We start from the raw sequence: 15,073 nt of genomic DNA on the forward strand, positions 1-15,073 counted from the left end.
GCTAAGCAATGTGGCCATAAAGCAAGATGGCATCAGTTATTGACAGCAATCCTGGCAATTCCCCTTGCCATTGTTAAATGACTTTTACTGGTCATTAGCCAAGGACCCACCCGAATACAAGCTGTTCTGGGCTGGTCTCTCCGAGCCCCAAACCTCAGTTAGATAAGCAGCTGCCTTCAACTCCCCGCACCCACCTATCTCACCCCCATCTCTGCCCTTTTGGAAGCCCTGCATCCTGCCTTGCAGGGCAGCAAGTAGACAGAGAACTGTGCAGTCATAAGTGCGGGCTTGCTGCCAAGTGCCCAAATTTTGATCACTTGACTGCAGGGGCACTGCAACAGTCATAATTTCAGGCACAGGTTGTAAGTCCATTTTTTCAGCACCATCGTAATTTCAAACGGTCGCTGAACGAATGGTCATTAAGTGAAGACTATCTGTAGTTGCGATAGCTGGGAACCTACATGTAGCAATTGCTACATTTGTAATGAACTGTACTATGGGCTGCATATGACAAGCTAAACATTTCAGAAATTGCAAATTGCTATAGCTTGCCTTGGTTTAATGTTCCACCATCTTCTATGGCTTTCTATTTCTGTCCAAGTTCAATTCATGATGCTGATAATAAACAAGACCCAGCATATCTAAAAGAGCAATTTCTGTTGCATTCAGCTAACAGTATCTAAAACTACAGTATCTGGGTAGTATTAACTGACTGCTGTCCAGATTACAAAACACCTAGTACTGGCAGGCACAATGATAACCCCCCACAGAAAAAACTGATTGCTGGTAAGACATTTTTCTCACTACTTTGAGGAACTGTGATTGCTCCAGCTTGACTGAATCAGACTGGAACCTGAAAACTTCATTTTTCAGCTGTTATTCAATCAGCATCAGTCAGCTAGAATTATATTACCTAGCTATTTTTCTGAAAGTCTACTACAGTACATCCTTTTGTCCCTGGCAAGCAAATCTTTTAATGCTGCTACAACTCTGAGCTGCAGTCTAACACATCTAAAGGACACCAGGTTCAGGAAGGCTGTTCAGCATTCGTTCTTCAGGTTGTTTTCCAAATAACTCTGAAGCTCAGCACAATGTCAAGGGACCATCCTCAGTCAAAATCAATAAATATGCAGGGTGGGCAGCAAACCCTCATTTGGTGGACGAGTACATTGCTTTCAAAGAAAAGATTTCTCAAGAAATACCTTTTAGACTTTAGTCCCCACAATTAATAAAAGGTAAAGGTAAAGGTTTCCCTTGACGTAAAGTCCAGTCGAATCCGACTCTAGGGGGCGGTGCTCATCTCCGTTTCTAAGCCATGGAGCCGGCGTTGTCATAGACACTTCCGGGTCATGTGGCCAGCATGACGACTCGGAACGCCGTTACCTTCCCGCCGAAGCGATACCTATTGATCTACTCACATTTGCATGTTTTCGAACTGCTAGGTGAGCAGGAGCTGGGACGAGCAACGGGAGCTCACCCCGCCACGCGGTTTTGAACCGCCGACCTTCCGATCGGCAGCTCAGCGGTTTAACCCGCAGCGCCACCGCGTCCCTCCACAATTAATAGTGAATGTTAAATTGCATTTGCTTAAAGCTTTATTTTGAACTGGTAACCAGGATTTTGGCTGTTAAGAATTCTACACTAATTAAGATTCAAGTTGTATTCGACCCAGACAAAATCTTTGGACATTTGGACTTCTAATTGGAATGAAGCATCTTTATGGGCCAGCCCAGGATATCTGTGCATTGTGTGTGTTTGTGTGTTAATGATGTCAAAGTGGATGGTATGACCCAAACTTCTCCCCTTTAAAATGTGGGTGGGGGGGAGCTTCAATCACCTGGTCACATCTGCCATTTGATACTGTTAACCCCCCCTCCTGTGTATGCCTCTGGGTACCCCACAATGTCCAGGAATAGTATGCTGAGATCTCCAGAATTACATGAAGATGAACCCCCAAATGATCCTACCTCAGCAAGGATGGGCCGCCACTGAATCCCATTAATGCCGGTGACCAAGACTTCATGGGTGACAGGCCTGCTACCAGGAGGAGAGGCATAGGAATTCTCCTGATGTGTATGACCACCATTGATGTAAAGTGGCATCTTCTCACCCTCCGAAATGGTTTCCAGTGAAACAGCTGCAAAGAGCTCAGTCCCAAACCGTGGAGCCAAGTTTTCCAAGGTAGCTAGGTACTTGTGCATGAGATCCTGTTCTGTAAGTTTGCCAGTGCTCACTGTGTGCTGCTGGAAACGCTGCAAGAATTTCTTGAAAACATTTTTCATGCGGAACTTGGTCAAGGAATTGTTCTGTTGGATCTGTCGGCAAAAGGACCGTGGGATGCAGTCTTTGAAACTGCAAGGGACACAGACAAACTGTTACCAAGAGCAGCTTTCATATGAATTGTCTTTCTTCAGTAAAACAAATGACAAAATTAGATAGATAGATAGATAGATAGATAGATAGATAGATAGATAGATAGATAGATAGATATGGATAATACATTCCATTCCCAAGTCCCCCAACATCAACTGATTACTAGAAACTGAGGTAGTTGTTGTCCTTCATTAATTTTTAAATTATTCTACACATTTAAATACGTGTTTTTGTCCTTCTCTGAATAAAGTAAACAAGTTTGTCCTTACTTTCTTTTCTTCTCCTTAACTGTCTCCAAATCATATTTTTGTTAAGGCAAATGAACATTCTTTACCCTAAGACTTTGCTTGTAATCGTAAATCAGTCACAAACTGATACACACAACTGCTATTTTTCTGTCCAGGATATTCTCTATTATTAGAAAACATGTGATAGAGAAGGTTCTAATGGAATCATAGCCTGGAGTTGCATGATGAGGCTCCTCACTGAATTGTCCAACGCACATGAAACTCTTATCAGTAGCAGTCTATAAGTTAAACAATTCCAACAGGTGTAAGAGTGTTTTTAATTCAATAAATAATATACACAATTCCCTAAAAAGAAATCTTGGACAACATGGCTGAAAAGCACACCATAAATAGAGCTGCAGTTCCATAAACAATGATAATACCTTGTTCTCTCTGCCACCTCCTCAAGAGAGATGCCTTTCTTAAGTGCAAGATGACACAAGTGGAGGACAGCCATTCCCAGGCTCTCATTTTTAAACTGGTGGATTTCCTGCTCAGTGCGCATGTCTTTTAGGGAGGCAACATCATTAATGAAGTCATATTTCCCCTGAAAAAGAATCACCCAAAATAGTTTGAGGAAAATAATTCTCCAAAATAATAGATCTCAGGTCTATCTCCTTGGGAACGATTCTTGTTCTCTTACTGGGGATCAAACTAAAATATTGCCCAAGATTGGTATAGCAATCTTACATAGGCAAAGCATCCTCTCTTATACAAACTACTAAGCTTTCACATAATGCTGCAAAAAATAAGGATGAGAGAAAACTATTGCGTAATGTGTATACTGCATAGAGAAAAAGTTGCTAGGAATGTAGCCGTAAAGAACAAGGAACAGTTAAGAAGAAGGCAAAGAACATGAATGGAGATGTTGATGGAAATTTTAGGATAAAACTGAAGTGAGTGAATACTGCAATGCTATTTTAGAGATTTGTACAGGAATGTTAGTGGTACGTTCAATGCAATGGAAATGAATTCTTGGACTGACTCTATATCATAGCCTACCCTGATAGATATATACGTTAAGTATGTAGAAACTATTAATAGATGCACAACAGTGAAGAAAAACAAGAAAGCCCCTGTAGAAGTCATTATTGTTTGGCCACATATCTGGAATCCAATCCTGATCAGTTTCAGCTGTTTTCTAGCAATACCTGCCCCAATCTGAAACTGCCAAATACCATCTCAGTAAAGAGCTTTCTTTCCACCAACGTAATTTTTCATCTCTACAATTTCCCATTTCATTGTGAAGAAGAACCATTTTGATGCAAGTGCAAACAAACATTATTTCCAATCTTTTTCTCACTTGTATTCAATATATCTATTACATATAAGAGTAAACAGGAAAAGAATAATCTGGTCAATGAATGCTCAAACTATTTACTAAGCAATTGAACTAGATTTTAATAAGATGTTCATATTGGGCAGGTATTCTTCACATTTACAGTATGAAAATACCGTATCTTAGGGTGGATCAGATTATCTAGGTTTTACTCTTTATAAAATATAGCTCAGTTTGCTTACTTTCCTGGCTCTAGTTTGACAGGGGACCTGTTTCAATACTATTTCATAGGGCTTGGTGTTCACTGTGCAATCTTCCTGGCTCATTCACAGAAATGCTAGAATAGACAGATATCCTCTTTCCTTTTCATCCCTTCTCACGTTTCCCACAAATTCCTTAATCTTTACAAAAAGCCACCAAAGAAAACCAATTAATGATGGAGACCAAGCAGTTGCACAGTAACTTTTGACTGGTAACGTCAGGAGCCTTGTGTGGAAGCATCTTTTGAGTCTGTGGAACTCACCAATGACCACAACCGTTTTTATTTATTCTTGTTTGTACAGCCCTGCCATTCCTACATTTCATGGAGTCTTTCTTCCAGGCACTTTCTCCTAAGCTACAACCATGTGTGATAGTATGCCCCAGACATCTATCAGGCTTAGTCCAAACAGATCAAATATCAAAAGAAGCTTCATACTTGCTCAAAGAGATAGGCAAATGATGATTTATCCAGAAGGGCACTGCCTTGCTCACTCCTGTATGACTTGTCCTCTGAGTCAGCTGAGCGAAGAGTGCTGCGATATACGGCTGGCTCCTTGTCATTTGTCCCATGCCAGTTTCGGAAATAATACCTGTATGAGCAACAATAGCGCAATCAATTCAATGGTTCTAGAAAGAAGTCTATAGCATTTAATATGAGAAATTACTCATTATTACAAATATGGAGCCATCTGAATGTCATATTGATAGGCATTATACATAAAATCACACAATATTTATTTGTTTGTTTGTTTGTTTGTTTGTTTATTTCAGGGTTTCTCAACCAGGGTTCCATGGAACCCTAGGGTTCTGCAAGAGGTCACTAAGGGTTTCCTGGGAGACTACAATTTATTTAAAAAATTATTTCAAATTCAGGCAATTTCACATTAAAGAAGTAAGTTTCACTCGCTATTTTTAGTTTAAGAACACTGTTAATGCCTGTAATACAGGCCTACCCATGAAACGCATATAATGATTTTATAACTTCTGGCCTGTATTTGAGCCTGATTGTGCAGGGGTTCCCTGAGGCCTGAAAAATATTTCAAGGGTTCCTCCAGGGTCAAAAGGTTCAGAAAGGCTGATTTATTTATTTACTCAGTCACTCACTCACAGACTTGTATGCTGCCTGACTCTCAACAGCTCTGGGCAAAATCATAGATTTGGAAGGAACCTAAGAGGTCATCAAATCCAACCCCCTGCATGCTCCAGGATTCACTACACCATCCCCAACAGATGGCTATCCAAGATGCTGAATCAGATCCAAGAATTGTCACAAATATTTCTCGTTTGAAGAGCATTTATGATGTTGACATTGCATTGAATTATGGATTATTATTTTAAAATATACTTGGGTATGTGGTATCCAAATTACCCACTGCGGTTATGTAAACTTGGCTTAGGAGACAAAGAAAACTGCAGTATCTTACTGTGCAAGAAAGTTCAGCATGTCTGAACTTGTCCTGTCCTGAGAAAATATAAAGTGCGCGCTCTTTATAGAGCAAACAACTGTAACAGGGCAAGCAACAGTTGCAGCATTACCTCCAACTTACTGAAGCAAGCATCTGAAAGCTGAGCACATCAGCTGAAAAAAATGGTTCAACGTTTCAAAATGGGGAAGGGGTTGACCACTCAAATGCAATATAAAAGAGCACTGGAGCCAACTGATTCAGTGAAGAAGGAAACCTGGAAGAAGCTTGATTACAGTTAGTCCTGAAATGCACGTGAACACAAGGAACCCAAAGAAGTCATGCAGTACAAACACGAGCCTATTGAATTAAAACGGTAGCTGGGAAGCGAGAGGAGCTGTCACCCAAAACTGACGGGCCTCCCTAGAAACTCGGGATACAGGGACAAAGCTCCGTTAGGATGTACCAGCTACAGACAAGACCAAGTACGCTTCTGCAACTTTTGCAACTCAAAACCCCCTTGAGTCTTTCTGATTTGGCAATCATATATCTCTAAACTTTAACAGGATCTGAACCACTTTACTAAAATATAATGCTACCTTCCTTTATTTTTTGCAAAAGGCATTAAATTTAACCACGTTAAAATAGTATCAAGAGAGATGATTTACCAGAGTGATAAACAGTATGACTCAACTCAGCCATGAACTCAATTGCAACATCAGGCAGCCTTAGTTAGACCCCTAACAACAACATGAGATTAAAATGCTCTACCAAACAGACCTGCTGGAACAATAAAGGATATAATATCTAAACGTGAGCACTTAAAAACAGCGGTGTATGAACGCTAATATTGCTGCTTCAATTAACGTTCTAAGGAGCAAAAGAACAGTGTCATAGCTCTGAAGGGGTAACTCAATTGACAGCTAATATGCATTTTCTCAAAAGCTCTGATCAAAGCTAACTGAACAGTATATTGTTGTACCTGAACAAACAAACAAACAATGTTGACGCTCCTCTAAGATATTAATTAAGACTGCTTGACAAGACTGATTTAAAGAAACCAGTATGCTGCTTATACACTTACGTACTAGGGAAACTTAAGAGAGCACACAGGCCTTGCAGACAATGCTTCCTAATAACTCTCTTAGCTACTTCTCCTCACAGCTATTGCTGTGAACTACTGTAGCTCTGGCAAACTGAGCTATAGTATTTCATTGATTTTAGTTGAGTTGTCTCCAAGAGTAGCAAGAGAGGAATGCCAATGACTCATTCTGCTGGCATCCCCAGTGCTGCAGCAACTATTTTTCTGAGTCGCTTGCTTTTAAACATAACCTCGGTAGGCATAAGACAAGCCATGAGCCTTTACTCTTTCAAGGCTTACCTTCTCAAGCCACTAACATCAAGTATGTTAACTGAGTGCACTGAGAAAGCTACCAGACCTAGACTGCAAAATTCTGGACAACCACTAGATGGAAGTAAAGAGATACAGATCTGGTGGCCACCCATCTTAATTATTATTATTATTAATTTATTAAATTTATATGCCACCAACTCCCAGTGACTCTGGGAGGTTTACAATTGTTAAAAACATTTAAGAGTAAAAAAAAAAATACAAAAACCACAGAAACAGCACAAGACAAAAGAACAATGATGGCAAAGAAAACAAACCCAGAAGGGAACAAGAAGGAAGAAGGGGGCATCAGTCCTTGCCAAAGGCCTGGGCGAAGAGTCAGGTCTTTAGGGCTTTTTGAAATACCAGTACAGTGGGAGCTGTTCAAATTTTGGAGGGAACCTCATTCCAGAGTTATTAATCAAATGACTCTGGGCCCAGGGTAAAGCTCAGACATGTAGGTGTAGATTTCATTTTGAATGAAAGGGCTAAAATGTATGTCAGGAAGTATGAATCGGTGGGATCTAGGTTATTGTGGATGCATAAGAAAGTAGAAATCTATAGGTTGGGTGATAGTTGCATATTACATTCTAATGAATACTGTAGTTGAAGACGCAAGGTTGAGTTTTAGGGAAAAAACTGTGCAACATTCTAAATACAGTAAATATGATCCAGGGCAAAAAACAATTCTGTCATGAATGGATGGAAGAGAACAAGATGAGAATATGCAGAAAAAATGGGCCATTTAAAGACCCAAGAATAAATGAGACAGCAGTGTCTGATCAGCAACTGTTTAGAATTAGGCCTGTTTGTTTGAAATACGTACTACGATAATTCAATGGTTTAAGCGGAAAGATTCTGAGAGTGAGGAGTGATGAAAGATTCTGAATGTGGGACAGACCACCTGTAAGGATGTGTATGTAATGTAAGTAAGTATATAAAACAGCACTCTTCCAAATACAAATCCTTCTAAAGTTTGCAGTCTATATAAAAAAGCATTAACATAAATTACTGTGTCTTAAGGCTGAGATCACAAACTTTACTAGAGAATTGGTGGCACTGGTCATACTGAAAGAGGAGAGTCCACAAAAGCTGGCATTCATCTACCCACTGCTCTCGTCCTTATAAGAATGCTTGCAGGTAAAAAGTGCATTTTCACCTAAATCAGCTTTTCTACAACTTGTCAGGAAGAGCCACTCTTTGACTGCTCATTAGCAAAAGATACTGGAAAGCATCTCCAGCATGAGGAATTTGTAGGACTATTTGAAAGTCAGTAGGCAGCAGCATCCCACTAACAGCTATTCAGTATCAACTGCAAAGGACCAGATCAGTTAATGATGCTGAGTGATTAATTAAGTCAACTTTACTTGCCTGCTGAATTACTCGCTCTGCTAGTAACATTTAGTCTTTCACCTAATCATATAACATGTTCTAGTTAATATTCTACCTTCACATATTAAAGCAGTAAGGTCTATTTAATTTTATTAAATAGCCTCAGGGTAAGAGAATGATACCTAAAACCAAAGGAAAAAAGTAAATGTTTATCTAGGGAATTTATATATCAGCCTTACAAAAATGATCTTAGGGCAGGACAAAAATAAGATTTATTAATCAGGGAAAATCTGACAAGTTTTAAACTGAAGTATGACAGCAGAATGAATGAAAACTTGAATGAATGAAAGTTTTTATCAAGAGCATGGCTCCATCAAAAAAAAAAAAACCAACAATCCTGCTCTGGTTTTAAATCAGTAAATGCTAGTTATCTGCATTTGACAAAACAGAAAAATCATGCCAGTTATTCAGATTCAGCCACATTATTTATCCCCCCCACAAAATCAAACTGAAGCAGATTTTCTCTGTCCTCTTCCTTCTAACCATAATAGCACACAACTTGAGAATGTGAAGGAGTCTGACATCACTTTTTCCAGATTAACAACTGTTATTAAAAGGCATAAACTTCCATGAGCTTGAGCTCATTTCATAAGATGCATGAAGTGTTTAAACTGATGTAGGATTTAAATTGGGATGGGGGGCGAGGGAAGGGAGGGAAGACTTACTCCATTCTATCATGCTCCTCTTAAAAGGGTTTCCTGGCCCCATTTGCAGTCTCACTATTTATTTATTTTCTATCCTGCCTTTATTATTTTTATAAATAACTCAAGGCAGTGAACATAGAGATGTACTGAAAGAAAGCCAAACTGAGAACCACCATGCCCTTGATTCAGCAGAGCAAACAAGAAGCTGTTTTTAATTCTGTACAATGCTTTCAGGCAGAAATAACTAACTCTGTCAAAGCATATGGTCAAACCACACTGACTAAGAAACACACAACACAATTTAAGAGAGGAAGACTGCTATGAAACTAAAGCTCCAATAACATTTGATGGAGAGTTTTTCATTATTAAACCAATGGTCTACTTCCTGAGCCACTGAATATTATAATTTTATGCAAAACTTTATTATTCAGTACAATATTTAAAAAATTAAACTACCGATCAAGAAGTATACACCTAATGCTTCTAGAAGAAAGGAGAATTATGGATTTTGAATACAAACGCATAATATTCTTGTCACTCGGAATACACAAAGCAAATAAAACTCTCGTATAGCACAGTACTGCATAAAAAAAAATATTCAATACTGTTTTAAAACCCCAATCATTTCACTATATTATAAATAAAATAAAATAAAAACAATACCTCAGGTTACCAGAATATCTCAGACCTCATAAACATGTTTTGAAAAAAGCCATTTGTTGTGCTTTTGGAAAGCTTGAGGGGTTACACCCAAGTAGATTTCCTTAGACAAATTATTTTATTTAAAATATTAATATGCACTCACGCTGCACTGGCCACTCACATCCTCCCTGACCCGCACCCCCGCATCTCCTCCCTGACCTATGCAGCGCCTCTCGCACACCCTCCCCAACCCACGCAGTGCCTCTCATGCATTCCTGTGCACCCTCCCTGACCCTCCCTTGCATCCTTGCGCACCCTCACACACCCTCCCCACCCACACCTCTCACACACACCCTTGTACCCTCGCACACCCTTCCTGTCCTGTGCGGCACCTCTCACGCACCCCCTCGCTCCCTCCCCCATCCAGCAGCTGCCACTCTCCTCCTGCAGGCCTGGGACTTGCAATTGCCAGCCGGCTTCCCCGCTGACTTTGGTTGTGCGAAGCCAGCAGAAAGCTGCCTTGCCTAATGACCATGGGATTCAGTTAATGACAGCAACCAGGACTGCATGGATTGCTTTATGACCACATCACTTAATGACAGAAATTCCGGTCCCAATTGCTGTTCTAAATCGAAGACTACCTGTATAGCCAAACTTCATAACCCTCCAAAATCAGGAAAGCAAAAGGATGTCACTTCCAGAATCCATAAGTCTTCAAGGGAGACAATCTATCCTGCAAAAAATGTTCTCTTTCTGTTCATATGTTGATGATATAATAACCTGACCACAACAAAGTTCTCATCAAAACTGTTGTTTGCAGGTTGTCAAAAAACTGACTGATGCAACACTTTGGTGGATTACGTGTCCTATGTAATAGGTTTACATTACAGATTACAAATATCTGCAATATATTCAGCGCTACATACCTGATGATATAAGTATCATTTCAAGGTGAAATGGTTATGTTAAAAATCTCAGACCCTTCAAAATAAGCCCATTTCCTTGTTTTAACCTTGCCAGCATTTCAATGAATTTCTAGGTGTATAATAAACAACACAAGTCTGTTTCCAGAGGATAATTAAAGGCACAAATAAGCTTTTTGTTTTTTCAGTATTTGTTGTTTATTCATTTAGTCGCTTCCGACTCCTTGTGACTTCATGGACCAGCCCACGCCAAAGCTTCCTGTCCGTCGTCAACACCCCCAGCTCCCCCAGGGATGAGTCCGTCACCTCTAGAATATCATCCATCCACCTTGCCCTTGGTCGGCCCCTCTTCCATTTGCCCTCCACTCTCCCTAGCATCAGCATCTTCTCCAGGGTGTCCTGTCTTCTCATTATGTGGCCAACATATTTCAGTTTTGCCTTGCATATCATTCCCTCAAGTGAGCAGTCTGGCTTGATTTCCTGGAGGATGGACTGGTTTGATCTTCTTGCAGTCCAAGGCACTCTCAGAATTTTCCTCCAACACCACAGTTCAAAAGCATCGATCTTCCTTCTCTCAGCCTTCCTTATGGTCCAGCTCTCGCAGCCATATGTTACTACGGGGAACACCATTGCTTTAACTATGCGGACCTTTGTTGTCAGTGTGAGTTCTCTGCTCTTAACTATTTTATCGAAATTGGTCATTGCTCTTCTCCCAAGGATTAAGCGTCTTCTGATTTCCTGACTGCAGTCAGCATCTGCAGTAATCTTCGCACCTAGAAATACAAAGTCTTTCAATGCTTCTACATTTTCTCCCTCTATTTGCCAGTTATCAATCAAGCTGGTTGCCATAATCTTGGTTGTTTTGAGGTTTAGCTACAAGCCAGCTTTTGCACTTCCTTCTTTCACCTTCATCATAAGGCTCCTCAGTTCCTCTTCGCTGTCAGCCATCAAAGTGGTATCATCTGCATATCTGAGATTGTTAATGTTTCTTCCAGCAATTTTAACTCCAGCCTTGGATTCCTCAAGCCCAGCATGTTGCATGATGTGTGTTGGCAGATTGCTGGGAAAGCCTTTGGCCCAGGAGAGATCAGAAAAGTCACACACACCAGGCATTTCTATAAAAATAATTTATTTACAGAAAGCAAAACGAAAGCAAAACATATTTAAAAGTCTTGGGCTCTCAGTGAGAGCAGCTTGACTCTCTACATGTCTGCACAGAGAGGAACAGAAACTAAAACAAGTCCGGGCAAGTTCTTCCCTTCCCCCCAGGTGCAAAAATTACATTCGAAAAGGGCACAGTTGAATTCAACCTCTGCACCTGGCCAAAATGATTAGTTACCATAGCAACCTTAATCTGTAGTAGGAAACATTAACACACCCCTTTTTATACTACAGATTAAGATGCCAACCAAACTTCTTTGACAACTCTGTATGTCTTTCCGTTCACATTATTTTAACATTATCTCCCCGTTGGTTTAACAGAAAGCTACCATCCTTCTTCCTGTGTATTTCTAAACCTAGGTAATTTGTCACAACTCCAAGGCTTTTTAATATGAAATGGCTTTTCATGCAGGCTTCAAAATCAAGCCTTTGTTTTTCTGTTGATGTGAACAGCAGCAAATCATCAACATAAATGCACAGATACATACAGCCTTGTTTGTCCTTCTTCATATATACACATGGATCTGCTTTTCCTTTCTCAAAACCAAAAATGTGTTCTGCGTACAAGTTGAATAGGTAGGGTGAGAGTATACAGCCCTGCCGTACTCCTTTCCCAGTCTTAAACCAGTCCGTTGTTCCGTGGTCTGTTCTTACTGTTGCTGCTTGGTCGTTATACAGATTCTTCAGGAGGCAGACAAGATGACTTGGTATCCCCATACCACTAAGAACTTGCCACAATTTGTTATGGTTCACACAGTCAAAGGCTTTAGAATAGTCAATAAAACAGAAATAGATGTTTTTCTGAAACTCCCTGGCCTTTTCCATTATCCATTGGATATTGGCAATTTGGTCCCTAGTTCCTCTGCCTTTTCTAAACCCAGCTTGTACATCTGGCAATTCTCGCTCCATGAATTGCTGAAGTCTACCTTAAGTACCTTCAGTACTTAAAGCTTCTCTATTTCACATTCTAATTAATCTTTACATTACAGCAGCGGTCCCCAACCCCGAGGCTGCGGACCGGTACCAGTCTGTGGCCTGTTAGGAACCAGGCCACACAGCAGGAGGTGAGCAGTGGGCGAGCAAGCAAATTTACAGCCTGAGTATTTACAGCCACTCCCAATCGCTCAAATTACTGCCTGAGCTCTGCCTCCTGTCAGAGAAAGCAAGCCCATTGGCTGGTATCTCCAAATGGCATAAAGAAAAAAAAATAAAAGGTCGGGAAAAAGAGGAAGCACTTGAATCATCCTAAAACCATACCAGTCCATGGAAAAATTGTCTTCCACGAAACCAGTCCCTGGTGTCAAAAAGGTTGGGAACCGCTGCATTACAGTACACTGTTCCATGACAATTCTGTTTGCTTATCACAGTTATCTATGCTGTTAAGAAATAAATTATGTATACTTTGCCATTTATTCTCATATATGAGGGCATTACAAAAATTACATCTTCAGAGTCTAAAAGCAGAATACACAAAATAAAAATATAGCCACAAGATTAAGTGTAGGGAACTGTGGCATTTAGTCTATTCATCCGGTTGTCAATAATGATGCAACATGTCTAGGGGTATTTAGAAAGCTTTTAAACCTCTCCTTATTCTACCCTTCAACGATCTGTCTACTTTCAGTATTAATTCTGCAATAACTAGAACATCACTTCACTGAAATTATCTTCGAAAGGTAGAATAAGGACTGATTAATATATGTTCTCATAGACATAAACCAATAGTTCCATAACTTCCTACAGACTGAAGAATAAAGGTTAACACTACTTCTTAATTCTTCCATATAAAGACTGGAAGTTGCTTATCACTTACTGCTACTACAGCTTCTTAAAATACACTGTTTAACTAGTAATTTGGTTAAAAACATTAAAAACAAAGGCAGCTCATTACAATTATAAAAATTCTCAAATATCTTCAACAAATAACTATTTTGATAGTAACTATTCTGCTGTGAGACTATAACCCCAAACTTGCAGGCAAAAAAAAAGTGGAACACCCATGGAAACAAAGAATATTCTTACCTCATACGAAAATGCAAAGTCATCTTGATGCCATTATCAACATCAAAGACATAGTTGGGAGGGAACCACAGTTTGGTCTGTGGGTCATAGAGTGCAAACAAACAAAAGCAGATTGGTGTAATTCCTATAAAAGATAAAAAGATTACTGAGAAATGAAAAACAACCACAACCAGGGCTGCCATCAAATTGTACTGGGCATAATCCTAGAAGTCACTCCTTAATTTTATTGGCTTACCTATCCTCTGTGCAATATCAATGCAAATTTCTTCAGCACAAGGAGTCCCTTTCATGTAAGTCTGGTATTGTTCCTCTGCCTCACCCTTCCAATGCAAGAATACCCTCAGGCCTCCAGCAGGTGAAAAATGGCACCTCTCCATGCCTGATTCATTGTGCTTTACTGCACAGTGGCAGAGCGGCATCATGCTAACGTTCAGTCCTTAGCTGGAGAAAACAGGGAAAAAGTCATTTAGAATATCTAAAACATTTACAAGAGTAAATCATTATAAGAAAACCATATCCACTGCAGGTCCCAACCACCCCCAAAATGTTAAATGAACCATCTGGTCATCAAAAAATTGCCTACTCCAGTTTAGCTTATAGACACAACTCAAGTCCAAAGATCTATACATTTAGGTGAAAATACACACTCTGGTAGCCAGCATGGTAAGTCTTTCACATTTCCTGTTCTGCACAAAAAAACATTTTTTTTAATGTGTGCAGAACAGGAACTGTCAGAGAAAAAATGGGTGGAGTGGATATTTCTCTCCTCTCTAAGGAAATTATGCTCTTTGCTATCTCAAGATGCAAGATAGCATAATTCTAAAAAGGCATGCCATCTTCTTATGCTGCTGATGACTCCTTTTAGAGATATTATTCTAAGTGAAGCTTACCAGAAAATTTCCTTGCATGTCACCGGAATGAAATAGCTTGTTGCTAATGGCAACCAGATACTATATTTGTACTCTTACTTAAAAATCCAGGGGAATCATGCTGGTAGACTAAGCAATGTGGTCAAAATTAAGATATATTTACCAAACAATAGGTCTATAGCTTCCAGATTCAGTATCTTTCAGCTGAGATTCTAAAAGTGAACAGAACAATATTGCTTCTGTATTCCCATTTTCCCAGTAAAAACATCTTTCTGAAGCCAGCATAAACAATAACCAATATAATATTAGCTCAAGCATCCAATCATTCAAGCCATCACGGTACTCACATTAAAGAGAAACAAGGAATCATAATGAATGTTAAGTCTCCCTGGTAGTTATACAAGCCAGCAATAAAATATAAATTTCT

General features: G+C 39.7%; 1 protein-coding gene across 1 annotated transcript in view; it reads right to left on the reverse strand.

The window, feature by feature from the left end:
- Positions 1-15,073, reverse strand: part of TYK2 (tyrosine kinase 2) — a 52,233-nt gene that overhangs the window by 27,223 nt on the left and 9,937 nt on the right. Inside the window, exons 2-6 of the mRNA XM_063294323.1 lie at positions 14,013-14,218; positions 13,778-13,901; positions 4,637-4,790; positions 3,044-3,207; positions 1,968-2,352 (exon numbers count right to left, since the gene is read on the reverse strand). Coding sequence (XP_063150393.1) covers positions 1,968-2,352; positions 3,044-3,207; positions 4,637-4,790; positions 13,778-13,901; positions 14,013-14,199 — 1,014 coding nt within the window. The 5' untranslated portion in view covers positions 14,200-14,218. The remainder of the gene's footprint in view (positions 1-1,967; positions 2,353-3,043; positions 3,208-4,636; positions 4,791-13,777; positions 13,902-14,012; positions 14,219-15,073) is intronic.

Source organism: Candoia aspera, chromosome 2 (genome assembly GCF_035149785.1).
Source record: "Candoia aspera isolate rCanAsp1 chromosome 2, rCanAsp1.hap2, whole genome shotgun sequence".
NCBI lineage: Eukaryota > Metazoa > Chordata > Lepidosauria > Squamata > Boidae > Candoia > Candoia aspera.